We start from the raw sequence: 25,543 nt of genomic DNA on the forward strand, positions 1-25,543 counted from the left end.
CTTGTCCATGGTATCGCGAACGGTGTTCGAAGCTTGAGCTCAACCAACTGCGGGCTTAACTGAAGTCCAGCTGTGCCTCCGCGACCTGTGCGCATCTTTAAACGGCTGCCAGGGGTCTGCAATGTGGTGTGACAGCCGCTCATTTGTTCTGCAGTCTGTGCTGCTTACCTGCCCAAGCCTAGTAGCCTGGCCAGCCCCCTCCAAACCGCCCGCTTCCACGGCTTTGCCCAAATAGTCATTTCTTGACGCTTAATCATCATCAACCACGCACTTCTCTCACCTCTTTGGTGCCTTCTCGCTCGAAGATCGCGCAGACGATCCCGGCATCCATTTCCAATCTCGAGTGTCTCGACTCCCTAACCGAAATCTATCCCTTCTCCTCCGCTTTCCATCACCACATGCTTCGCCGTTATCCTCAGCGCTGCAACTGAGGTTGTCGTCGTTGCTGTCGCCCTCCGTGGATATTGGCTGCCTCCACACCGAGAGCCTAGACCACTCAAGCCTGCAATATGACATGACCGCACTCGGCACGCTCTCAGCACGAGAAAATGGAAGAAATCTTGGGGGAGGACCTACCCATCGCGCCGGCCAGGCTCTTTGAACGTTTATCCCAAGTACCGAATTATACATGGGATCGCTCGGTATCTCTATCAATCGCACTGAAACACGAGGTGAATGCTGATTTTGGATTGCTTGCAGTTCGTGCCATTCCACACTAGCTACGATCACTGGTGAGTTTCCCTGGAGTGACTGATCTCCAGAAGTCGCATTCCGCGGATAATAACTAACGGGTGCTCGAAACAGGCATGTCTACGGTGTCCTACATAATCCAGACGTTGTCAACCCGCGCGAGTCAATAAGTACCTTGAACAGCTATTCCGTCCCCTCCGGTTCGACCAGAAGTTCTCCTAAACTCGATCCTTACCGTCCCGCCCTCCGACACCATCACTGGAGTAGCATTAGCGGTACTTCGACCGACAGCGAGAATCTGTCGTCCAAAGGCGACCCGGATCCAATATGGATGCCCGTTGTGGCGCGCATCAGCACGCATGTCTTGCGTCTAGAAAGAGAGTTCTACTATAACCAGGCCATCGTTAAGGATGCCGACCCGGAATGCGAACATACCGTCCGACCCCTTGAGATCTTCAAATTACCTACCACACCGGGTGATACCCGTCCTATAGTCGTCTGTGTATATGAAGCTCCGGGCAAAAACTATCTTCGGGAGGTTCTGGACATGGGACCAGCGTTCTATGGTCTCAACAACCACAGGATGAGTGTTGCCGATGGTACTCCCGGAGAGCGAATACCACTCCAGGCATTTCTAGATTTTGCCGTTGGCGCCGCGGAAACACTGGAGCTGTTGCATCACGGTGCCAATAGTGTCCATGGCGAGGTTCGCTCAGACACTTTTCACTGGAACCGCGAGACAGGCGCGGTCAAACTGGCCAACGTTGGAAACGGGCCTCGAGCGTTCGAAAATCTGCTGTCGAGTGAGGGGTGGGCCAACCTCAGCCGCGAGATTGGAGTCAAGAATAAACTACATTTTATTGCTCCCGAGCAGACTGGGAGGTTACCAGCCGAACCCGATAGTCGCACAGATATATATAGCCTGGGGGTTCTCTTCTGGACACTGCTCACTGGACAGCCCGCCTTCGATGCCGAGACCCCTATCGACATCGTCCAGCGTGTTCTCACACATCGCCTTCCCTTGGTCACCGCAATCCGCATGGATGTTCCTGACGCCATTGCTCATATCATTGCAAAAATGACCCAGAAGCAGATGGATGAGCGATATCATTCAATGAGTGGTCTTAGGTATGATTTGGTACAGATTCAAAAATACCTAGGTGAAGGAGACCAGGAAAAGATCAAAAACTACAAGGTCGGGCAACGAGACGTTTCATCCTTCTTCATCCTACCCACCAAACAATTTGGCCGACATGCGGAGACGGAACGTATCACCAAGATCATCGACAAGGCTCAGAAGCGGCACAGCGCGTCGAGCGCGAGACCGTCCCCTTCACAGCATGGTCTTTTGAGTGCTGGGTCCAATTCTTCCGTTTCAGACAGTCGCGTGGATGGAGCGGAAGAGGCCCCGGGCTCTGACGATTCAAGCTCGTTCGGTTTCCGGGAGTCTCGGAGTAATTCTACCACCATTGGATTGGATGGCGCCTACACTCCGGGTTATAGCAGCAAACCCAATCTCAATTTGTTGGGAAAGCGTACTCGAGGCATCGCCGACCCCAGGATCGCGCCATTGGACGTCTTGTCCGACCGGGACAGCAATTTCTCGGGTGGTCTGCAGCCTGCAACTGATATACTACCCGGGATGATGAATCGAAGGAGAAATAGTCACAAGTACAAGCGAAGGTCAAAGACCGAGGTCATAAGCATCCTGGGGCCAGCAGGAGTTGGTAAGACTGCTTTGATCAAGGCAGTGCAGCCTGTTATCCGTCGCCATGGCTATTTCGCCCTTGGCCGATTTGATAGGGCGCGACCTTCTCCTTTTGAACCCTTGATCAAGGTCATGGCAAGCCTCTTCCGCCAGATCTTCTCCGAGAAAGATGTCAATACACCGTATCACGAGCACCTTCGCGCTCACGTTACACCCTTCTGGCCGATCCTCCACTCGATGTTGGATCTTCCTTCGACGCTACTTGATGTCACGGTCCTCTCCAAGAAGCTCTTGGTCAAAACAGATACCGCAAACCAGAGTATCAACACCGAAGTTCCCACAATTGACAGCAATGGTCCCAAAACGCATGTCATTCCGCCTCACCAAGGCACGTGGGATGCCAATGACTTTTTGCGGGGACCAGCCAACACCAAGTCCATTCGACTAATCAACACGTATATGGACGTCTTACGCACAATCTGTACTGGGAAGCTCATCTGCGTCTGCTTGGACGACTTGCAATATGCTGATGGTGAATCAATCGAGCTGCTGATGCATATCATCAGAGCGAAGGTGCCGGTTGTGCTTATGCTGTCAAGCAGAGTGGAGGATGGGAACATTCCTGAACCGATGGTCAAACTTCTCGATCTCGATTCTACCAACAAGATCGAATTGGCAAATCTGCGCGAAAAGCATGTCTTTGAATACGTAGCAGCAACAATGTCTCAACCTGTGGAGACCGTTCTACCCCTTGCTGCCGTCGTCTACGCCAAATCTGAAGGGAATCCATTCCTCGTCAAGGATATTCTCCAGACATGTTATCAACGGAACTGTCTGTGGTATGATTGGAAAGAATCAGGTTGGCAGTTCGATCTAGACAAGATTTTCAATGAGTTCAGCAGTGAAGGCTGCACGGACAACGGCTATCTGACACGTCGGCTACAAGAATTACCGCCCGCCGCAAGGTCAATCCTCGCATGGGCCTCTTTGATCGGAACGACTTTCTCCTTCAAGCTAATCCAATCCATTGTGACCGGGGATTTCTTCTACAGCAGCGGAAGAGATCAGACCCACGATGCAACTTGTCCCAAACGCGCCAAATTAATCAATCTATCGGAAACCGATTGCATCAATGCACTTCAACAACTCGTTAACATGTACATCATCAATCCAGGCGAGACCGATGACGAATTCCGCTTTGCGCACGGGCGATACTTGAAAGCGGCGAACGAAATGCGCGAGTGTCAGAACACCACCAAGATGCATTTCATTATTGCTCAAGCGATGATGACGTACCTCAGTCAGTGCAAGTATAATTTGTACCCTTTGGCACGTCACATATGTCTGTCTGCAGATATTGTGAAAGAGAGGATTCCAACTCGCATGCGGTACCGCGATGTTCTCTGGCGGGGAGCGCAAAAGGCAATTGAAACTGGCGCGAAGCCTACGGGCCTTTGGTACTATAAGACTGCGCTCCAGTTGCTACAAGACGACAAATGGAACACGGATAATCCAGATGTCTTCTACGATGAAACTCTTCAACTTCACGTTAATACCGCTGAAATCATGTATCTTCAGGGAGAGGAGGCAGCGGCTCTGGAACTTCTCAACGAGACATTTTCCCATGCACGGTGCTCGGCAGACAAAACCAGGTCATACATCCTAAAAGGACGTGTGCTGGCTTCTCAAGGCAATTTCATGGACGCATTCGTGAGCCAGAGAGAATGTCTGGCAGGGCTAGGCCTTCCGCTGCCAGAAGTAACCTGGGAGGAATGCGACGTCGAATTCAAGAAGCTAGAGCTCCGACTTCAACAACTCGATAAGGAGGCACTCCTGACGGCCCCATTGAGCGAAGACAAAACCGTAATCGCTCTTGGTACCGTTCTCTCGGAAGCCCTCGGCGCTCTCTACTGGTCGAACGCTCTGCTCTGGTATCAACTCGTCATCGCTTTCGTCAATACAATTCTCGATCGTGGTGTTTTCATTCAGGCAGGGGTCGGCTTCACCATGCTTGGTGCTGCTGCGATCGGCCGCTTCAAGGACATCGAGTTGGGCCTCTCTTATGGCGACCTTGCCCAAGAATTCTACACCATGTTTGATGATGCTTGGACGCGAGGCAGGGGTTGGACCCTATACACACTCTTTATTGGTCACTACCAGACTCCGGTCCGAAATCTTCTCCCTATCCTCGATAGTGCGCTCGAATATTCCCTCTCATCCGGGGACAAGTTTGTTAGCATCCTGAACGTTGGATCCATGGCTCTTTCAAGATTTTGGGCTGGACAGGATCTCGGTGAAGTGGAGGCGTTCTGCAATTATGGTCCAGAAGAGTTTGATGATTGGGCCAAAGATCGACGAGGGGGAACACTCCTGATTGTTATCAGACAGGTCGCCCGGGCGCTGCAAGGCAAAACAATCGCAGCGGATGCGGCCACTCTTCTCGACGACGAAGATCATCGGACCGAGTTGTGGTTGGATGAGTGTGGGAAGTACGCCGCCAATGCACAACGTTCTCGCGACATATACCACGCGATGTCGCTCGTCGCGTACCATTTGATGGGCTATCACGAGTACGTCGTCAAAAAGGGGAGGGAGCTGCTCGCCGGAAGTCTTGACGAACTTTGGTCTAACAGACCTACCTGTGGCACTCGCTTCTACCTAGGCTTGTCGCTCATCGCGCTTGCAAAGGAGAAGCCCGAAGAGGAGCGTGGACCTTATATCGAAGAAGCGAGGGAGATGAAACGCTTTATTGACGACTGGGGTAAAGTCAACGACGTGAACTACTTTGCCTGGTCCAGGATACTTGAATCCGCGATTTCCGACATAACACAAGTGTACTACCACGTCACTTCCAACCTCGAAATGGCCATTGACCACTGTCAAGTTCATGGCTTTGCAATGGAGGAGGCGCTGGCTATGGAAATGCAGGCGGATTTTCTGCTTATGCGAGGAGCAAAGAGAGCCGGCAAGGTCATGATTCAAGAAGCCATTGCCGCTTGGAATAGAATCAATGCCGCTGGGAAAGCTCGACAACTTCAAGAGAAGCATGAGTGGCTGATCAAAACCGCCACTACCTCGAGGACCATGGACGCCACTACCCAGACCCAGGATTTGCACGCATTGACAGTCGGCGAAGATGCGCAGATCCAGAACAAGCGCGAGTATACAAACCAATGGGTACAACCGAAGGCAGCAGTGGCGACCCAAACGCCCCAGGACGTGCCTGGCCTGGGCCTCGATATCCTAGATCTCACGTCTATCCTCGAATTCTCACGCGTCATTAGCTCAGAGCTTCAAATCAACAATCTCCTATCCAAGATGATTTCAGTCATTCTGGAATCTGTTGGAGGTCAAGCAGAATTCTGCGCAATCGTTATTGACTCTGAGGATCAAGGATGGTGTGTCGCGGCGAGCGCAGACCATGAAACAGGTGTCAAGACTTACCCTGATGGGATTCCTTTCTCTGAGGTTGACGATCAAGCTGCCCAGCAAATCACCCATTACCTCCTTCGGACGAAAGAGACCGTGTTTGTGCACAACGTGCTCGAGGATGATCGATTTTCCAATGTTGGTGATGCCTACTTGGCAAGGAATCCTCATGGCCGGTCCATCATTGCCATTCCTATCATCCAAGCTGATCATTTGATGGGTGTCATCCATCTGGAGGGACGGCCAAACGCCTTTACCCAGCGCAACATGATCGTCCTCAACCTTCTCACCAATCAGGTTGCCATCTCCCTTGGCAATGCGCTCCTTTACAGAAAGGTTCGCAAGGTTAGCGCATCAAATGCGAGCATGGTCGAGTCGCAGAAGCGCGCCCTCGTGGCAGCTCGCGAGGCAGAAGCTAAAGCCAAGAAGGCCGAGGCCGAGGCCATGCACAATGTCAAATTGAAGGAGGAGGCAGCGAAGGCAAAGTCAATTTTCCTCGCCAACGTCAGTCACGAACTCCGAACTCCACTTAACGGCGTGATTGGTATGTCCGAATTGCTCAAGGGCACTCCTTTGAGTAAAGAGCAAGAACAATATGCGGACAGCATCCGGGTCTGTGCAGATACTCTCCTTACCGTTATCAACGACATCCTGGACTTTTCGAAGCTCGAGGCCGGCAAGATGCAGATGTTCACGGTCCCCCTAAATTTGAAAGAGACTATCACCGAGGTGGTGCGGGCGCTGGCCTACACTAATCAGGAGCACGGGCTCAAGACCGTCGAAGATCTTCAGATAGACGATAACCTGGTCCTCGGTGACCCTGTTCGCCTTCACCAGATATTTATGAACCTCCTGAGCAATGCCTACAAATTCACTCCCAAGGGTTCCGTCACGGTCAGAGCTCGAAAGAATGCCGAAACGAGAGACAAGGTCAAGATTACATGCTCTGTTGCCGATACAGGTATCGGTATTACGCAGGAGCAGCTCACGCGCCTTTTCCAACCTTTTTCACAAGCCGACTCGTCCACGGCGCGTTCATATGGAGGCAGCGGCCTTGGTCTCAGCATTTGCAAGGCCATGATCGAAAATGTTCTCGGTGGAAAGATCTGGATTGAATCAACGCCTGGCGTCGGCACGACGGTGTCATTCACACTCACATTCCAAAAGGCACCCAAGAACAGCAGTGTGCCCAACGAGATTCAGATCTCGGCCAAGGACCCAGACCCCATGGCAAATTGGTCACAGTCGGCCAGTCCAGAGACAGAGCAAAAGACTTACAGTTTCTGTGATCTGAGCAAGGTTCCCCGCGAGGAATTGCGTGTCTGTATCGCTGAGGATAACCAGATCAACAGGAAAATTGCCATTTCGTTTGTTAACCGGCTTGGCTTGAAATGTGAAGCTTATGAGGATGGGAAGCAAGCCTACGAGGCTTTGCAGACCAAGAGTAGGGAAGGGAAGCCATTCCACCTGGTCCTGATGGATGTCCAGATGCCTGTACTGGATGGTTACGAAGCCACCAAAGCGATTAGAGCCGATCCGGACCCCAATGTCAGTCGAGTCCTGATTATCGCCATGACGGCTTCGGCAATTCGTGGCGACAGAGAGAAGTGCCTCGAGGCCGGAATGAATGACTACCTTGCCAAACCTGTCCGTCAAACTGCTCTAAAAGCCATGCTGGACGAATACCTCCACAAGAGCAAAGGAGCGGCCGAGAACTTTATGAAGAGTTCCGCGTCCAAACCAGCCACTGTCGGTGGCGCCAATGGCACTGCAGAAGGCGGTAGCAAGTCAGGCAGCTCGACTCCGAATGGTCAAGACCCACCGATGAGCCCGATAGAAAGACCGAAACTGCGACGCCCATTCAAGAGGGTTATGAAGAAAGTCGAAGCCAGCGTCGCCGAGGTGAGCGGAGAGACCAACAACGAATCCAAGACCACAGGGGCAGATAGTAGTGAAGCCGCAACCCCGAGTCCTCCGAGTGGCAAAAGAGCAACAGATGAATTAGGGAAGATCACCTCGGACCAAGTCACTCCCAAACCAGCTCTGGAAATTGGTACATCAACCACCAATGGACACGTCAATGGTGAGGTGAACGGCACCGGCCATGACACCGAGGCAGTGCCGTCGTTCACCTTGACGGAACGACCGGCCAACACAGATCATACAAAGGCGGAACCATCGTGAGGAGTTAGGGAAGAACACGGATTAGAATCTTGGCTTTGGGATGATGATATGATAGCGTACGGTACATGGCGTCATGAATATAGAGAGGGACAAGCTGGAGGCGGTGGCGGCAATATGCAATATCGATGCATTGATCAGCACGAGCTGATCGGGTTATTGTTGTACTCCCTGCTAGGGCTGGGACTCTTAAGGTCACGCGTTTTTTTGTCTCAAGTGGACTTGAGTGGAAAAGCGTTGATGCAGGCATACAATACAGTATATGGTATTTGGCTGGGAGCAGGGAAGAGGCGTGGGCTGGTTAGCCAACCTTTTCCTTTGCATGGAATGAGAAGCCTTCTGTCCATACGACCTGACCCAGGACTGGTACCAGTCAACTCATCGAGAGTATCTGTCCTCGCAGCTCGCCCACCTCATGATGATAATAAGAATAACCGCCATTCGCTGGTAAAGGCCAAAAATAGACTAGTGCGCCAAGCGAAGTGAGGTCACAGCCAATCATATTGATGCGTGGGTTCGCCGCCGCTGCATCTTCAAACCACGCAATTTACGCCGATAAGCGCGAGGAGACGAGACTCAGTGCGTGCAACTTGCCCCGTGGCCATTTATGACACTGTATGCGGTCGACCTCTGAAGCTGGGTAATATCAGACACAGCCTCGATAGCGGACACAATGGCCCCAGTTCTCCTGTCGACTTGAGTGGTTTAGGGAAGCGACTGGCCATTTTCATCTTCCTGGTTTAAGACAAATGCTCCTGATCGGTTTCGTGTGTACCAGCTCTGTCTATTTCGAGGGTCACGAGCGTGGATCCTGGTCTCTACTGGCTGCGACTCCCGGCCAAATCTCTGTTTCAGCCTTCTCCATTCTCGTGTTGGATGCCCATGGTTGCCGTCTGCTTCGATTTACAACCACTTCAAGACTCCGCTCGATTGTTGCGCGCGCGAGGACTCGCCTTCAGAATGTCTTGTATTCTGGCCCACGGCGACAACGCTGCATGGCCACCACAAGGTCTGCATGCTGGAACAAGGTTGAAGTGACATTCGACCCACGCTCTCGTGCATACAAAAAGCTTCAATTCCTCGTCGACATGTAGCACCCTCTATCATCGTCCATCACAAACTCTCGTCTCTTTTGCTTTTCCTTGCAGTCCTTCGCTTTCTACATTCGCTTTCCAGGAGAAGTCGATCGTTTACAACACGGCCAGGTTCGCTCGTTCAGATCTCTTTGTTTTGTTCCATCATAATCGCCGCCATGAAATCTGCATTGAATGCTGGTCTCGTGGCCACTGTTTGGCTCCTACAGCAGGCTGCTGCGACGGGCTGGGGCAATTCGCCAACCTTTTCCAGCGTTTCTAATACTAACAACAATTGCTCGGTCGACCAGCAGAGTGGGTTTGACTGGTCTGGGCTGCCGACTGGGTCATTCAATAACTATGGAGGATTCGGCTTCAGTGGCTTTTCCTGCCAGAACTCCTTCCAGCCCAATTCAAAGAAAAGATCGCTTCGCATCCGTGACGACTTCCAGGTAAGGATACGAGTCTATCGAGCTTTGGAGACAGGTGACTGACCGGTGTTAAGTCTAAATGCATCCAAGGCAAAGTGAGCAAGTCTTCCAACAGTGGCCCGAAGTTCTCTTGCGGCCAGGATGACCAGTTCTCCATCACGCACATGCAAGTTTCTGTTTCCTTTGACACCGATCTGGACTTTATCTTCTCCATGCCCGATGGCTCCACCTGCAAACACACTGCGTCTTGCAGCGCAAGCGGCACCACCGTGGAGAACACGCAGTGCGGCGGAGCGAAATCCGTGTCGTTCCAGATGCCTCCGAGTAGCAATGGCAACGGTTGCGATATCGGTATTCACTCGATCGGCTTTGACTGCAGCTCCTCGTCACCTCCTCCCTCGTCTTCTTCGACGACGACAGCTCCAGCCACTTCGACCACCAGCACGCCTGTGACCACAACTACAACTTCGCCAGTCGAAACCACCACAACTACGCCAAAGGTCGACACGACAACCACCCCGCAGAGTATCCCGAGCAGCTCCACTACCACGACTATTTCGGGTGAACAGACTACCACGAGCACTACATCAATTGCGGGCTCAACCACAACCACGCCTGAGCAAACTCCAAGCACTACCACTCCCTCTACCGAACAAACTTCGAGTTCTTCTCTCATATCCACGACCACACCCCAAGGGACTCCGGGTACCACCACAACTACCCCTTCTGCTGGTCAGACTACAAGCCCTTCAACCTCACCGAGTCAGCAGTCTACTAGCAGCTCAGATTTTGTCACTACAACCACGGCTGACACGACAAGCTCGACCGAAACTGCGACCGATGTGATCACGACGGAAATTGTGGTGACGACGCTTACCACTTGTCCTGTAACCAATACCCGCACGAGTGGCACCGAGACTGTGACTGAGACGACCAACACCATCTCAACAATCACAATCACCTCAACCTCGACGGTCTGTACCCGTTGTAACAGGCCTCCACCCTCAACACTCTCTACTGCTACGCTTCCCCCTGTCACTACAGAAACACCTCCAGCATCTCCACCTGCATCGCCTCCGCCATCTTCGTCCCCGACCACACCACCTCAAACCCCGCCACCCTCATCATCTGCTACGACTCCACCATCTGAATCATCAACGCCGTCACAGCCTGTCTCCACACCCACCTCATCCCCACCCTCGTCACCACCACCAGCTGCACCTCCGGCACAGCCAACATCCCCCTGCCCCTCGGTACTGCCCTCCTGCATGAACACGTGGCTTTCGCTTGTGCCCAAATGCGCCTCGAACTCGGACACGACCTGCTTCTGCCCTTCGCAGCAGTTCATCAATTCCGTCCAACAGTGTGTCTCTGCGTGGGGGGCGTCGAATGACGAGATTACTGCGGCGTTGTCATATCTGGCCGGTATTTGCGCCGATTTTGTCCCGCAAAATCCGGGCATCTGCACTGGTGTACCGAGCACCATCACGCTTGTGGCTACGCCTGCGCCTACTGTGTCGGTGACAGAAACAGTAGGAACGCAGGTGCAGACGGTGACCAACACTGGCACGGTCACCAATGGCAACGGCCGTGGACCGCGACCTCCTGCTTCTGGGTCAGGTGTCTCTGCACCTTCTCCGACCCCGCCGGTCGCCTTCCCTGTCACCACCGTGACGTTCACACGCACTGCTTCGGGGAGTACCATTACCAGCGCGGTTACAGTCCCACAGGTCACCTTTGTCACTGTCCAACCTACCGGGCCTGCTGATTCCCCTGCAGGCGGCAATAGCGCTAACAGCAATGGCGGAGGTCCGGGGGAAGTTGGCTTGGTACCTATGCCCACTGCTCCTCTTGCGGGTGGTTCCGGATTCGGATCTGCCTCTGGGTCTGGGAACGGAGGGGCAGAAGCTGCGGCCACAGCCACGAGCTTCGTGCCTGGGCCTACGGGCTCGAGCACTGGCGCGGGGACACCCTCGATCACCCCGGACATCTTCACCGGGGCTGCAACCAGGCAGAGCGTTGCTTGGGGCGTTCTTGCGGGGGTATTGGGTCTTGTTGCCTTTTTGGTGTGATTGGGAAACACTGGGCGGTGGAGACTGCATGATGGGAGGGAGAACATGGAGAGGTCAAGATGAATTGGCAAGGAATGTTATGTGTAGTGTTTATTAGTGTGGGCTGTTTATGACCCATGACCTTTGGGATGGGAAATGGGAGTTTTGCTCAATTGACCACGGAGATTGTGTTTCTTGTACTCGGAAGTAATGTGCATCCAGACATACGTATATACATATACATAACAAAAAGAAATAATATTGTGTTAGCGGATTGAAGAGGATCAGGAGACCAGATGATAAATACTCTACGTGCTGTATACATACATATTCGACATCAACGGAAAGGGAAATTAGGTACGTACACCCGTTTGGGAAAAGAATTCGCCCGTTTGGGAAAAGGATACACCCATTTGGGAAAGGGAGCCAACCCGCTGCTCAGCCGAATACGGAATCTAGGTTAGTGCACGTGACTGGCCTTTTGCGGTAAGCCTACAACATTCGTCGGGTAACCTTCCTCGAGGCGGGTTTGGGCGGGTTTCGTACAAGGCCATCGCATGCCAAAAAGACCAGCAGAATCTCGGCCGCACCCAAAAGTTTGTTCTTATCGTTGGCGGCGCATCCCTCACTTGGGGTGGACACCCAAGCACCCACCCCAATGCAACCGAGATATATAAAACCATAACCCACCAACATATAGCCTGGATCCCTCGGGTTGATAATTCAAAGGCATCGACGATCAGGTCCTACCAACATAATATCATTCGGCTTTGATTCCTCTCCACACCCTCATTGTATGGTCGGTCATCCACTAAAAAAGTCGCTCAATCGAGATTCGAATTCCGAGGGCGGAAGTTAACGAGACACTGCCATCAGAGAAAAGCACCGCCAGATCAGACGATGCAGGCGCCGACACCCGGTTCCAGCATGTCCAGTCGTGCCGAGGAAAAGTCGGACGTGCGAAGACGGGTGTGGAGGACGTTGCGCACGGTAGCCCGGCCAGACTCGCGGTTCCACTTCGACTTCACCAGCTTCATCACAGACTTTGAGGGGTCAGACCGGGCGACGGCGCGGCTGGTCGAGCTGTCGTGCTACAGGGACTCGAGCGTCGTCTTCATCACGCCCGACAATTGCCTGGAGGAGCTCCGGCTACGGGCGCTGCGGGACGGCAAGACGGTGCTGATGACGACGTACGGCATCCGTCGCGGGTTCTGGGAGCTGGACCCCCTCAAGATCGACGCGGGCCAGTACGCCAACGCGGCCATCCTGGACGGCATGGAGCGGCTGGGCACGCCGCTCAGCCTGGCCGACATCCTCGCCAGGGGCTGGCGCATCCCGTTGATGGTAACGGGCACGGGGGCCATCAACACGCGCGGCGTCCGCTTCGGCAAGGGCCACGGCTTCTTCGACCTCGAGTGGGCCATCCTCTACACCCTGGGCGTCGTCGACCGGTCCACCGTCGCCGCCGCCGTCGTCCACGACTGCCAGGTCCTCGAGGAGGAGCTGCACCCGGAGGAATTCGACACCATCTGCGAAGTCGTCGTCACCCCGACCCGCGTATTGCACGTCCCCGACGTCCAGAAACCCACCTGCGGCGTGCTGTGGCCGCTCCTCCAGCCAAACATGATGGAGCGCATTCCGCCGCTGCAGGAACTCAAGGCCATGAGTTTGCAGAAGTTGTGACGTTATCAGGAAACATTAGCGTTTTTTTTTTATTTTCTTTGGGGACAAAGTGTGTGGACGTGTGGGATGTGAAGAGAGATATTCGGGCATTTGATACCAAAAAAAAGATCTCGTGCAAATAAACCATCTTAATTTTCTACTACTATCTACTGTTTCACCGCACTTTTGCTACTTTTGCTACTTGCTACGAGGAGCCCACGTACATACTTACTGTAGGTGCACCAGCTGGATGAGTGTAATGCCAAGTGCCGTGTACCATGTGCAGTGTGTAACGTGCAATGTGTATGTGTCATTCCCTAACCCATCGTGTTAGTCATGCTGTGTGTGTGTCTGTGTTCTCCAACTCCTTTCTCTTCTCTTTCTCTCTTTCTCTCTTCCCACCTTCAAGCGGAAAGTCTTCAAATCTCAGCCGCATCTCTAACAAAAATTATCGTACATCCCCTACCCTATCCTACCCTATCCTATAATCCATAATCATCCTTCACCACCACCACCACCAGCGCCCCACACCGACACCGACAGTGATAACGACAACCATCGTATTCCGATGTATCTACCCTGCCGACCTGGTTACGGGCCAGTTCAACAAAACTGATCCGACCGCCTCTTGGGGCAAATATCGACTCCGTATCAGGATACGTGGGTAGAAATCTTCTCTTGTACAGCAGATCTTGTACGGTAGGCGGAGGCAGTAGGCGAGTACCTCGTGAACGGAGGAGATTCCCGACCGACCCGCGCCAAAAGTACAGAGCACAAGGTTACAAGGTACAAGGTATCCACTATGTAATGGTCCCTTTTAGGCGCCGTAGCGTGGCAGCGTGGGCGGGTGAGTTCCCTGGACTGTCCCGCACCCGGGCGATGCGATTACGATAACAGAAACAACGAAGAGCGGAGGAAATTGTTTGGGGCTCGCCCGCCTCCCCGCCCGCCCCAGCCTTTCGGGTTTTTGAGGGCACAGGGTGGTGGTGGTGGTGGCAAAATATACTTTCATTACCGGTAAGTTACCGTGTAATACGGGAAAATAAATGTCCTCGATATGTATCACCCCTCCTCTCTCTGCGTGCTCGGTAAACCAGACGAGAAAGGCGGTCGACTCACCCGCACCCGCATGATAGCATGATAGCAGGATAGAATCGTGGCAGTGGTCCTGGACGGACGAGGCCAAGGCTTGCTCCATAGCCATCACCGCACCAGGTCGGCCGTTGCAAAGACGTCGCTGAACCAAGCCTCAAAGTCCTCGTTGGCAGACACGGACAGATTATGTGCATCGACCGCTGTGGCAGCTGCGTCAGGGTCGCCCTGTGGTTCATGTTCATAGACTTGTCCCCCCTCATAGACAAACGGCGTGGCCAGCTCAGCTGCACCCAAGAAAGCCCACTCGGCACTGAAACGCTTCACAATGTCGTGAAAATCAATCGTCTTCGTCTTCGTCTTCGTCTTCGGGCATGGGTCTCTCAATTTCTCAGTAACTTCTGTTTCCGTCGTGGCTTCGTCTCCGTCTCCGTCTCCGTCGTCGACTTCTGCGAGGATGGCGTCGACCAAAAAGATCCCACGCCTGGCCAAGATATCGTGCTTGCGGCCTTCGAGACGACTCGTGGCCGTCCGGACCAACCCCCTAAACATTTCGTGTCGGTCCTCGGAATGGGTGGCTTGGCCCATGACGATTTCAAAACAGAGTATGACAGTAGCCGTGATGCAGAATGCCGTGTGAGTCCACAGACACAATTCTCCCGACCGGGCAATGTTCTCGTGTTCTCGCAGAATCGTCACGGCCGCAAACACACACGTCTGTCTTGTGCGGGCATAGGCGTCGGAGAGAAACGACCGGAAGATGAATGGTCTGTGAATCATGATGATCTAACTCGGAAGTCAGTCACAGACTGCATAACACGCACCCTGAGATAAGTCGCCATACCTTTTCCGCCGCAGTGATGGCAAGACTGCAACGGGCAATCCCCAACCAGCCCACCAGCGCCTCCTTTTGGGCGTCATGGCGAAGGAGGAAGTCGGGAATCGTCTGCACAATGTCGCGCATCTTTTGGTCCATGCGTAAAACGTGCTGGTATTGTTCTGCCAGGGACTTTCGGGCGTTCAGCGGTCCCAATCCGTCGACCAAGTCGGGCATCAATTTGGCAATCGTGGCCAGGACGCGGGTATATGTACTGATGGTGGGGACAGAGTCTGGTCTCGCGGCGAGATCATGGTCATGAGCATTGGTGGGGAGACTGGTAGAATATTGAGCGGGATTGATGGTGTAGGAATCGGTAAAGGGGATGGCAAAGTAGTCTTGGATGATCATCTGGCACCAGACCCTTCTGCCCACCTCCTTTTCGACCGTCTCATGCCAGGCCTCTTCGGCGGTCAACTGGGGGGACACGCCGTCTTGAATCTTGTGCACCCCCAGACACTCTGCGATCCTGATGGCGGCGCTGAAGAGGGTGGCGTTGAGCTGGCTCAGCCCGAAATTGTGCGCCACCTCGGTCGAGATGACAATGGCCTGGACGGCGTAGAAGGATATGTTTTGGAGAAAGTTACTCGTGTAGAGCACCTCGACCATCGTCTTGAACAGCTGCTGCGCCGTTTCCCGGCCGGATTCGAGGTCGCATTCCTCGAGAAACTGGGCACTGTTTTGGACGCAGAACAACGTCGTACTCAGGACGGAGTAGTACAGGGCGATCCACTGGGGATGGTCGCATTTCCCCGTCTGCCAAAACGTCTGGCACTGTCGCCAAAAGGTCGGCGAGTGGATGCAGTTGTGGTGCCAGGTGATGCGCGTGAGATGGAAGGATACCAATCTCTCCGCATCGGCACAGTCTGGAAGGGTGGCCACAGCCGCCATGGGGGATGCGGCAAAGTCGAACGACTGGCTGTTCATCGGGGACGTGGCTATCCAATGTTGTCGATATAAACAAGCACAATGTCGATGCGGGTAGCAGTTGCCATTACTGCGGCCCCAAGCCAGATGTTCCACCGCCGTCACGATTGCTGAATCCTGTCCTTCGCCGGACGTCGTTGCATCGTTATCGAGGTTGCCATTACCCGACTCGAGTCGGACCGGGTCAAGGCTGGCGTTTGGATTCAAACTCGTCCCCGATTTGAGTAACTCGATATGATCCGTCAGTCTCTGGACGACACTTTCGATCTCGGTCGGTTGAGCCCGTTCCAGGTCCTCCCTGATGGAGGTCAAGAATTGAATCTCCAGGCCATTCCGACCCAGCTGGCGACGGATGTGGACGACCTCGCGGCTGCAATTGAGTCCTAGCCGCTCGCACCTCGAACAGGGTATGGTCTTGTCACATTTTCGTTTTCGCCTGGTACATTCTGGTCTTGTATCAGTACCGTGCACTTCGGAATTGACGAGCAAAAAAACACTCACCCCAACAAGCCAGGGGTTGGCGCTGTGAAACACGGAGTTGTGTCGACATGGGGACAATCCCAGAGGGGGGGGGGGGGGGAAATGCCTGAATCTATAGCATCGAGGTGGCTGCCATTGGGCGGAAGAGACACGGGGGTGCAGAATTGGGAAAAGGCGACGGCTCTGGGAAATATATATTCGTCCTAGTAGTACGTTGCCGCACTCTGTCTTGGGTGTGCCGATTCGTTGCCAGATCCACTCGGAATAGAGCCCTCTCGCGCGCTAGGACGCTTGTCAAGAGTCTAACAGACGCAGATAAAGGCAAAACTTAAAGAGGGTACGATACCGAAATGTAGAGAATAATTATCGAAAGGGGAAGGGCATGTATTGCAAAAGGCTGCGTCCCGTGAGCACTACGAGTATATATACAGTAATACAGGTATATACCGTGTCGACTCGACAATCCAGGACATGTTCCGATACTCCTCCACAGTATGGCCGTCTAGAGTTACTTTGCCAGTTTCGACCCGGACCTGATCTTGGGACCGAAAAAGTAGAGCACATAGACCAGGGCCACCAATGCGAACGAGATGAAACCCAACACCGCCATTGCCCATTTGGCGCTCATATTCTCAAACATGATAATTCCTATCAAACAATCAATCTCGGGGTCCTTTTTTCTGCCTGGTCACCTGTAGGGAGAGACTCACCAATATGTGTACACGCTCCGGCGATGGCGAAAGATGGGATGCAGAATGCCGCAATCGCGGAAGCGGCAAAGTTGGTGTAGCTGTCGGCAATATAATTGAGCATGCTCAACCAGAGCAGAGGGTCGCAGAATCCCAAGACGGCGCCGGCGACAATGGGCGACCAGTAGTTGGTGTTGCCGTCGCAGGTGAAGGCGAACCACAGTAGCGACACCGGGAACAGCCAGACGGTGACCAGCGATGTCAGGAATCGAGCCTCGGGACGAGCGTGGCCGTGCTTGAGTCGGTCTCTGGTGAACAGATGCGTCTGGACGGGCAAGAAGAGAAAAACGATAAAGGCGCCGACGACGAAATTGAGATATGTCAAGTCGGCTGCCATGTACCTGAGCACAAGTTAGTCATGCCATCACGCAAGACGAGCCTGTCGTCATCACTTACGAAAGACCATTGTTGACGACAAAAACATTCCACACCCCGTCGAGGTAGAGATAGAGCAGACCATAGGCGAATCCGTTGAAGACGCCCAAGAAGAGCACAATCGGTTCGGTGACCAGGATCCGCAGCGCCATGGTCACCACAAACACCGTCTCGCGGACCAGGTCGAAGCGTTGGTGAGCAACCACGTTCTCCTCGGGGTCTGGGTTCTGTTGGCGCCTGGCAGCGTTCCTGATGACCACCCGGGGCAGCGTTTCGGGGATGAAGCACATCCCGACGGCAAAGGCACCGCCAATGATGACACTAACAAAAAAGTCAGTAATCCCCCGTAGTGCTTCAGGGTTGTCTGTGTACGTACTTGATCCAGAATATCCACGGCCGACCCATGCTGGTGTTTTCAACAATCAACTCGCCAACAGGAGATCCAATGCCCGGGCCAATGTTGGCACTCATGACGAACAGGGCCATGGGCTGGCCTGCTCCATCTAGAGATCCGTACAGGTCCGCGACCGTCCCAGCCACGTTGGTGAGCGCCGTGCTCCCGGCCGCACCGGCCAAAAATTGAAAGATGATGAGCATGGGAAGATTGAGCGCCAGGGCGGTGCCCACGTTGAGGAGAGCAAAGAGTGCCATGGAACAGACATAGACCCATTTTCGCCCTTCGACATCACTCAAAGGTCCGAGAAAGACGGGTCCGATGGCAGTCCCCACGATGAACATGCTCTGGCCCAGAGTGACGGTCTGTTCGTTCCCGCCATAACGCTCTTCGATCACTCCCTTTGCCGACGCGTAGGTCGTCGAGGACATGGTGACAAACACTTGGAGAAGGCAGTAGACAGTCACGATGGTCCACTTTTTCCAAGCTGGCCAGCGGATCGGATGGTCGACGTGACTGGCTTTGATGTACTTCAATGCCGCGGTCGGGTCTGTTTCGATATAGCCGGTCCCCGGTACACCCAGCTCGGTGGATGAAGCTGTGGCCGGGCGAGGAGCCTTTTCATTCTGTTCGAGTAAACCCGCCATGTCGAAGAAAGCACGAGGCTTTAGAATGCTAAAAACTTTGGATGATGGCGCCGACCGGAGACGAAAGCAGAGACCACTGTTAGCAACGACAAGTTTATATAAGTTTGTATGAATTTGCGCGGAAGGGTAAACTGACAGCTTTGGTCGTTATCAAACCTCCATCACAGCCTCCAGATACAGTTCCAGCACTTTGGTCTTGGCCGTGAAGCTGAGTGATAAGGGGGAACATGGAGGAAAAAGAGGGCCTTATCATGACTGCAAAGTCGTGAGCGTATTCACAGACGGGCCAGATGAAAGAAGGGAGATAGAGGACAGAGACATGGTCACTAATACCACCTGGTAAAATGAGGGAAGCCCTGGGACGGTTGTGACTGAAATGACAATACGAGCGAGATAAGACGATACGGTATTTCTTTTGCCTGACACCAACCTTGCGTAAAACCCTCCGATCACCGGCTGAGTTTCAAGTTCCATCCTGTTTTCAGAGACGTGGAGGAAACCAAAGTTCAATCCAACAAAGAGACGGCCGATCCCATATTCTTGATCACCCGGAGGATCCCGTGGCGGACGAGAAGGAAGATAAGGCGGGATTTCTTTTGGCCACAACCGAACAACATCCAATGGTAGTCGATCCGATAAGACACAAAATTGCCGAAAGAAAAAGGTGTTGATGGTGTTGACGGTGTTGCAGGAACCCAACTCATTGCTTCCAAGGTTCCTTTTACATCGTCGCTGTTGATCTCCCCATGGCTCCTTGAGGGGCTCGTTCTCACCGCAAGAACCAGAAACATCCTTCCCATATCGACTCAGAGACTCCGAGGACCGATCCGGGATGAATACCCATAGTCACGCAAAGGCAAACGACTTTTTGTCGGGAGTTTCACTCTCTGTACCAACATTGGCGTTGGCGTGGGGATGGCCTACTGCTGTCGTTGTCGGACTCACTCTGACAGTCCTCGTTCTCATCGTAAGCAATAAACAAAGATACAGACTCACTTGGTCATTGATCCATTGCTTTTAACCGGAGGGGCTTATAGTGGGCGGCATATCGAACGAATTATCCTCGCATCGCCAACATCCCCGAAGCGCCAGGATCGTTGCCCTTTGTCGGCCACTTGCCATTCCTGGGTGGTCGTCTGGGTGTCAACGACGCCGACATCTTCTCGCGATGGAGCCGACAACTGGCGTCGGGGATCTACCAGATCAAACTGGGTTATCAACGGACCGTCATCGTCAGCTCCTGGGCCGTCATGGAGGAGCTCTTCGTCTCCAAGAATAGTTCCATGCTGGACCGGGTGCACCAACACGGGTTTTCCGACTACATTGGGCTCGACATCTCGGGGTCTTCCTTGACTCCGGACGTCAAGAAGTGCAGAGCAGCTGCGGTTGTATGTTTCTTCGACCTTCTCTCTGTATTCCCCCCGTTGTACTGACTTGTTTTGGTCGTAGAGAGCTCTCGGAAAATCAATGTGGCCGAGATACTACAAACTGATTGAGCCCGACTCGGTCCAGTTCATCACAAAGATCTACCAGAGTGGGAAGAACGGGCAGGTTCCCCTCGAGACATATCCATGGCTACGTCAGGTTCGTCAACCACCCAAGGATCTCCCATCCAAAGCTAACCGGGGGGCGGGGGGGCGTGAAAGATTATGTTCAATTTGGCCCTGCACATGACATATGGGATCCGCGTCGGAGATTTCGATCCAGAATTGGCCACGAAGTTGTTGAACAGTCTGAACGTCATCACCGAATGTCGTGGGTCGACGACCGAATACCGACACTACGTGCCGCTGCTTCGCATGTGGCCGTGGTCCAAATCCAAGCTCATCGCGGCGGCGCAGGAACGAAACAGATGCGCCAAGGTCCTGCACGAGCAGTACCGACGCAAGGCGGAACAGGGAAAGGCCCCCGACTGTCTGGTGTCGTCGATGAGATCCGAGAGATTGACGCCGGACGAGCTGTTTGGCACCTGCATGTCGATCCTGCAAGCCGCGCCGGACACCGTCTCGTCGAGCACGTATCAATGCATGGCGTGGCTGTCGAGTGCGCCAGGACAGGCGTTCCAGGAAGAGTGCCTGGAGAACATTCTCGAGGTCTACGACGGCGACCGCGATCGGGCGTGGGACATGGCCTTCCAGGAAGAAAAAGTGCCCCTGCTGGTGTCGCTGTACAAGGAGACACTGCGCTTCTACGCCACGTCGGCGTTCAACATGCGGCGCACGTCGCGAGAAGTGACCGTCGGAGACACCACCACACTGCCCAAGGGCGTGGGCGTGACGATGAACATCCGCGGCGTCAACCACGACCCGGACCACTACGGCCCGGACGCCCTGGCGTTCAACCCGAAGAGATTCCTCGGCGACACGTCCTCCCACCTGCCCCATCTCACCTTCGGGACCGGATCGCGCATCTGCCCGGCCTACATGATCGCCAACCGCATCATCTACGCCATGCTCGTCCGCCTGATCCTGGCTTTCCGTCTCAAAGAGGTTCCCGGCACGAGACTCCCCTCGATCGGCAGACTCGACTTCTCCGACGTCATGGGCCTGATTGCCGTGCCCAGAGCCTACGACTGTGCATTCACGGCCAGAGACGACGCGTGGCTGAAGGACAAATTGGCGGTAGAATGAGACGGGAGAAGAATGTGAACGTATATATATACATATGTAATCCACGAACTGTCTTTATCCCTTACTATTTTCGTTTACGAAAACGGAGCCAGGCCACTTTAATTGTGCACCTAACGGAATGTTGGGGGAGCGACGGCAGAGCACGGGGGAGGGGGGGGGGGCCCGCTGGGGGAGCGCGCCCGAAAGACACAGGGAATGCACTATCCACGGAAGCCACTTCGAGCTTAGGGATCCCGTTCGGGCCTTGGCTAACTACTAATATACCCTCCTTATAAGCACTCCCCAAGCTGAACACACCGTGGGCCTAATTTAGCCTTTACGAATCGGCTAACTGTCGACCTCCCTCCGTCGTATGTGATCTCCCACAGCTTTTATGTACAAGGTAGTGCTTACGACTGCCGAAAGCCCTTATGTTCTTCCCGATCAGTATTGAACTATTGTTGTCACCGGGAAAAAGACAAACTCCACAAAGGGGCATCAGGAGCTTCCAAGGAGACATCTTCTGCGTAAACACCGGCTGCCTCACTTTGTTTTCGGCAGGACGTGACCTCCCCATGAGCACGTTTGATGTCGCTGTGAAATGCGCTCAAGGACTCCTTTTGCCCACCAAATGCGCCACACATGCAGCTTGATAACGACACACGCCTGTTGTTGTTATTATGACTGGGTGGGCATGCTGACACTCTTCTCCGTCGAGGAAGCGTCTTTCGACCCCCAAAAACTGGTGACAGTCTTCCACTGAGTGTAGAATCTCAATCCATCTTTGCCATAGAAATTGGCGAGTCCCGTCCCTGCCACGCTCTTTTTGTTGCCTGTGAAGCTGAACATCGGTAAAGGCACGGGGATTGGCACGTTGATTCCAATCTGGCCGGCTTCAATGTTCTTCTGGAACCGTGTGGCCACGGCCCCAGATGTCGTGAAGATGGACGCCCCATTCCCATAAGGGTTGTCGTTGATCAGCGCGATAGCCTCGTCGAGGGTGGAGATATCTAGGCACACAAGCACCGGCCCAAATATCTCTTCCGTGTAGCATCGCATATGTGGCTTAACGTTGGTGATGATGGTAGGGCCCACCTGAGTTCAGCCGGTTAGAAATCTTGGAGCTGGAACATGGGGAGTGAGAGAATGGTACGTACCCAGTTGCCGTTGGGATATTTACTCGGCTTATACCCACGACCGTCCAGTAAGATGGTCGCGCCTTCTTCCTCGGCAGACGCGATCAAACCTTCGACCCGTTTTCTCGCTTGGGGAGTGATCACAGGCCCCAAATCGACGTCGTTTTCAAAGCCTCCGTCCACTCGGAGAGATTTGGTCCGTTCAACAAGATCTGGAATCCATTGCTGGGTTTCTCCCACGGAAAGGAGCACACTCAGTGCCATACAGCGTTGACCGGCGGCACCAAAGGCGGCACCAATGATGGAGTGAATGGCGTGGTTCTTGTTGCTATCCGGCATGAGCACAGCATGGTTTTTGGCACCGAGATTGGCTTGTACCCGCTTGCCTTGCTCAGAGGCGCGTCTATAGATGTATTCGCCGGCGCGGTTCGACCCGACGAACGAGATGGCTCGAATAATTGGTGCATCGATGATGAAATCGACCGTCTTTGCCGACCCATGGACGATATTCACGACCCCAGGAGGGAACCCGGCTTCCTTGCACAGCCGAGCGATGATCATGGCGGCTCCAGGATCTCGCTCGCTAGGCTTCAGAATGAGCGTGTTTCCGGTCACAGTCGCCAATGGAAGTGACCACAGTGGTATCATTGCCGGAAAATTGAAAGGGCATATAGCCGCCACAACGCCTAGTGGTTCCCGACACGACCTTGTCTCCATGTCCGTCGCGACCTCAAGCACCTCCCCCGTCGATTGCGTGGTGATGGCGCAAGCTGTTTCGCAGACCTGGAGACCTCGTAGTACGTCGCCCTTGGCATCGGCAAGAGTTTTGCCTTGCTCGAGCACGATCGAGGCAGCGAGCGTGTCCATGTTTTGACGGATCAAGTGCGTCAGCCGGAACATGACTTGCTGCCTTCGGATGATCGAGGTGGCACGCCATGATAAGAACGCGTTATGAGCCGATCTGACCGCCGCTTCTAGCTCTTCTTGAGTGCTCTGTGGGACTCTGGTGACGAGGTTGTTGGTCGCCGGGTCATGAACATCGATCCATTCTTGTGTCTGAGAAGGTACCAGTTCGTTGTCCAGGAAATTGGCCGTGTCCACGATTTGGCGAGACTGCGATTGCATTGCTATTAGATGGCTCGTGGTAGCCTTCAACCTGTCGATAGGGGCCTTCAACATGCGCAGCTCTTCCGATTCTTGGGTCTTCCTGTGCGCCATACGCTTCTCCGGTGACAGCGAAAGATGAGTAGGCCTCTTTGAGATTTAAAGAAGAGTATCAACGACCGCTAGTCCAGTGAAGCAACATAGACGACAGCAAAATTCCGAGCTGACCATGCGACAACCAACCATTCAGCCCGGCCTGGACCCAGGCTAAACTTACCTAAAGCGGAAGTTGAGGCCACTCAAGGTATTAATATTACTCTGCGGCTCATCAGAGAGCCTCGGATTCCCTGCGCCAGAAGAAGACGGGGTCTGCCTAATCTGGACGCTGTTGCCGACCCTGATTCCTGGTTATCCCTCGATGGAGCTGAGCAGGAGCTGCTTCTTGAAGGTAGCAGCGTGCGACGAAAATTATGTAGAGGTACAAGTGTCTAGGTACACTACCGTTCTATCAGTTATCGATATTTGCCTACAGAAAGCCAAACTCGGCATTGATCAAGCTGCTCAAAGGAGACTCGCTCTGTGCGTTTTGTCTTCCATATCTTAGCCCCGAACAACTCATGCGAGAGCCGCACGCTCTAGATCTCCACGTGTTGTGATCAAACCTCATAGACCCCCTTTCCATTGCAATTGCACGACAGCCAAAGTCTCATGGAAGATGGCCGGAGGAGGCTCCGCTCTTCCAGGGTGTACAGACCTTTGGGTGTCTTCGTTGTCGTTTTAAAACAACCGAGGTTCCCGTTACGTTCCGGCGCGATCTATCACAAGCAACCGTGTAACAACCTGTCTTCCTAGAAACCTGGGACGTTTTGAAACGTGATTTTGTATTAGACGCGAGGAACTACCCTTGGCCTCTGATCGGACAGAAGTTGTTTATTTTGAAGAAGGGTTAGCAAGCGTCGTCAGGCGCTCGAAGCTGATGTCCAGAATCTCGATCACGTTGCCCCACGGGTCTGCTGCGTAGAGACACTTGATGTTCTTGGGGACGGGAAAGACGGGATCGACAGTCGCTCCAATTTGCTTTCCTCCGGCCTTTACAATTCTCCCCACCAGCGCGTCAGGCTCTGGGTCCGTGACACAGATGTGGAAGAAGCCGCCTCGGTGGTACTCAAACTGCTTCTCCGGAACGTAGGTCTTTGGATTTCCGAACTCGAACAGCTCGAAACCCACGCCGTTTCCGGTCGCCATGTATGCGACTTTGACGTCCTGCAGCGACTCTGGATAGATGCCGAAAATTGGAGCATTTGGTACTTCTGCGCGCTTGATGTCGTGGATTTTGTTGCCAATGAGCTGAAAGCCGACGAGCGACGAGTACCAATCCACCGCCTTCTGGATGTCCGGCACGGACACTCCGACGTGGTTGAAAGGTCGATTGTGTTCCTGAAGTGAGAGAATATTCATCAGTCCTGAATCACGATCTGGAAATGGAGATGACGCACGATAGAGGCCATGGCGATGTAGTTTCTCGAGAATGATCCCTAGGTCTGTTGCCATATAACTTTCCAACCATCACTCACGGACATTCTTATATAAAGTGTTGCAGCCAAGGGGATGTAGTACCAATGACAAGCCTGGAGCCCGGTCTGGACATTGACGGATGTGATTGCCTGATTTGACTATTTTAACCTGGATCTGATCTCTCGATGAGTTCTCGCCGCCGTCGAATGCTTTATGGTCGTTGCTTGTCTCTCCGCACTATGCAGATGAAGCTTTTCGTGTGCTGTTATGGGTATTGATAGAGAAGCACGCGTTGCCTACAGACCTTACCGTAATGGATAATCCCAGGCGTCTGCGAGCGCCTCAATCTCATCGTACTTGGCCATGTCTATGTCACAAAATTCAGGCCGATGACCGGCTATCGCGGTGTGAAA

The 25,543-nt window shown here is 53.5% G+C and overlaps 8 protein-coding genes across 8 annotated transcripts; 4 read left to right on the forward strand and 4 right to left on the reverse strand.

The window, feature by feature from the left end:
* Positions 1–548: 548 nt before the first annotated feature.
* Positions 549–8,011, forward strand: Z517_02995 (uncharacterized protein; the record flags this gene model as incomplete). The annotated part of the gene is made up of 3 exons (XM_013432103.1): positions 549–641; positions 700–731; positions 805–8,011. The coding sequence occupies 3 exons, from the start codon at positions 549–551 to the stop codon at positions 8,009–8,011; spliced, it is 7,332 nt and encodes a 2,443-aa protein (XP_013287557.1).
* A 1,249-nt stretch (positions 8,012–9,260) lies between these two features.
* On the forward strand, positions 9,261–11,584 carry Z517_02996 (uncharacterized protein; the record flags this gene model as incomplete). The annotated part of the gene is made up of 2 exons (XM_013432104.1): positions 9,261–9,533; positions 9,587–11,584. The coding sequence occupies 2 exons, from the start codon at positions 9,261–9,263 to the stop codon at positions 11,582–11,584; spliced, it is 2,271 nt and encodes a 756-aa protein (XP_013287558.1).
* A 906-nt stretch (positions 11,585–12,490) lies between these two features.
* Z517_02997 (uncharacterized protein) lies at positions 12,491–13,246 on the forward strand (the record flags this gene model as incomplete). Its single annotated transcript, XM_013432105.1, has 1 exon — positions 12,491–13,246. The coding sequence occupies one exon, from the start codon at positions 12,491–12,493 to the stop codon at positions 13,244–13,246; it is 756 nt and encodes a 251-aa protein (XP_013287559.1).
* A 1,182-nt stretch (positions 13,247–14,428) lies between these two features.
* Positions 14,429–16,671, reverse strand: Z517_02998 (uncharacterized protein; the record flags this gene model as incomplete). The annotated part of the gene is made up of 3 exons (XM_013432106.1): positions 14,429–15,103; positions 15,162–16,567; positions 16,623–16,671. The coding sequence occupies 3 exons, from the start codon at positions 16,669–16,671 to the stop codon at positions 14,429–14,431; spliced, it is 2,130 nt and encodes a 709-aa protein (XP_013287560.1).
* A 438-nt stretch (positions 16,672–17,109) lies between these two features.
* On the reverse strand, positions 17,110–18,766 carry Z517_02999 (uncharacterized protein; the record flags this gene model as incomplete). The annotated part of the gene is made up of 4 exons (XM_013432107.1): positions 17,110–17,249; positions 17,312–17,691; positions 17,747–18,046; positions 18,102–18,766. The coding sequence occupies 4 exons, from the start codon at positions 18,764–18,766 to the stop codon at positions 17,110–17,112; spliced, it is 1,485 nt and encodes a 494-aa protein (XP_013287561.1).
* An 832-nt stretch (positions 18,767–19,598) lies between these two features.
* Z517_03000 (uncharacterized protein) lies at positions 19,599–21,396 on the forward strand (the record flags this gene model as incomplete). The annotated part of the gene is made up of 4 exons (XM_013432108.1): positions 19,599–19,733; positions 19,804–20,154; positions 20,216–20,350; positions 20,413–21,396. The coding sequence occupies 4 exons, from the start codon at positions 19,599–19,601 to the stop codon at positions 21,394–21,396; spliced, it is 1,605 nt and encodes a 534-aa protein (XP_013287562.1).
* Positions 21,397–22,053: 657 nt separating this feature from the next.
* On the reverse strand, positions 22,054–23,729 carry Z517_03001 (methylmalonate-semialdehyde dehydrogenase (acylating); the record flags this gene model as incomplete). The annotated part of the gene is made up of 2 exons (XM_013432109.1): positions 22,054–22,470; positions 22,533–23,729. The coding sequence occupies 2 exons, from the start codon at positions 23,727–23,729 to the stop codon at positions 22,054–22,056; spliced, it is 1,614 nt and encodes a 537-aa protein (XP_013287563.1).
* An 816-nt stretch (positions 23,730–24,545) lies between these two features.
* Positions 24,546–25,166, reverse strand: Z517_03002 (uncharacterized protein; the record flags this gene model as incomplete). The annotated part of the gene is made up of 1 exon (XM_013432110.1): positions 24,546–25,166. The coding sequence occupies one exon, from the start codon at positions 25,164–25,166 to the stop codon at positions 24,546–24,548; it is 621 nt and encodes a 206-aa protein (XP_013287564.1).
* Between the last annotated feature and the right edge of the window lie 377 nt (positions 25,167–25,543).

This window comes from Fonsecaea pedrosoi (assembly GCF_000835455.1).
Source record: "Fonsecaea pedrosoi CBS 271.37 unplaced genomic scaffold supercont1.2, whole genome shotgun sequence".
Classification (NCBI taxonomy): domain Eukaryota; kingdom Fungi; phylum Ascomycota; class Eurotiomycetes; order Chaetothyriales; family Herpotrichiellaceae; genus Fonsecaea; species Fonsecaea pedrosoi.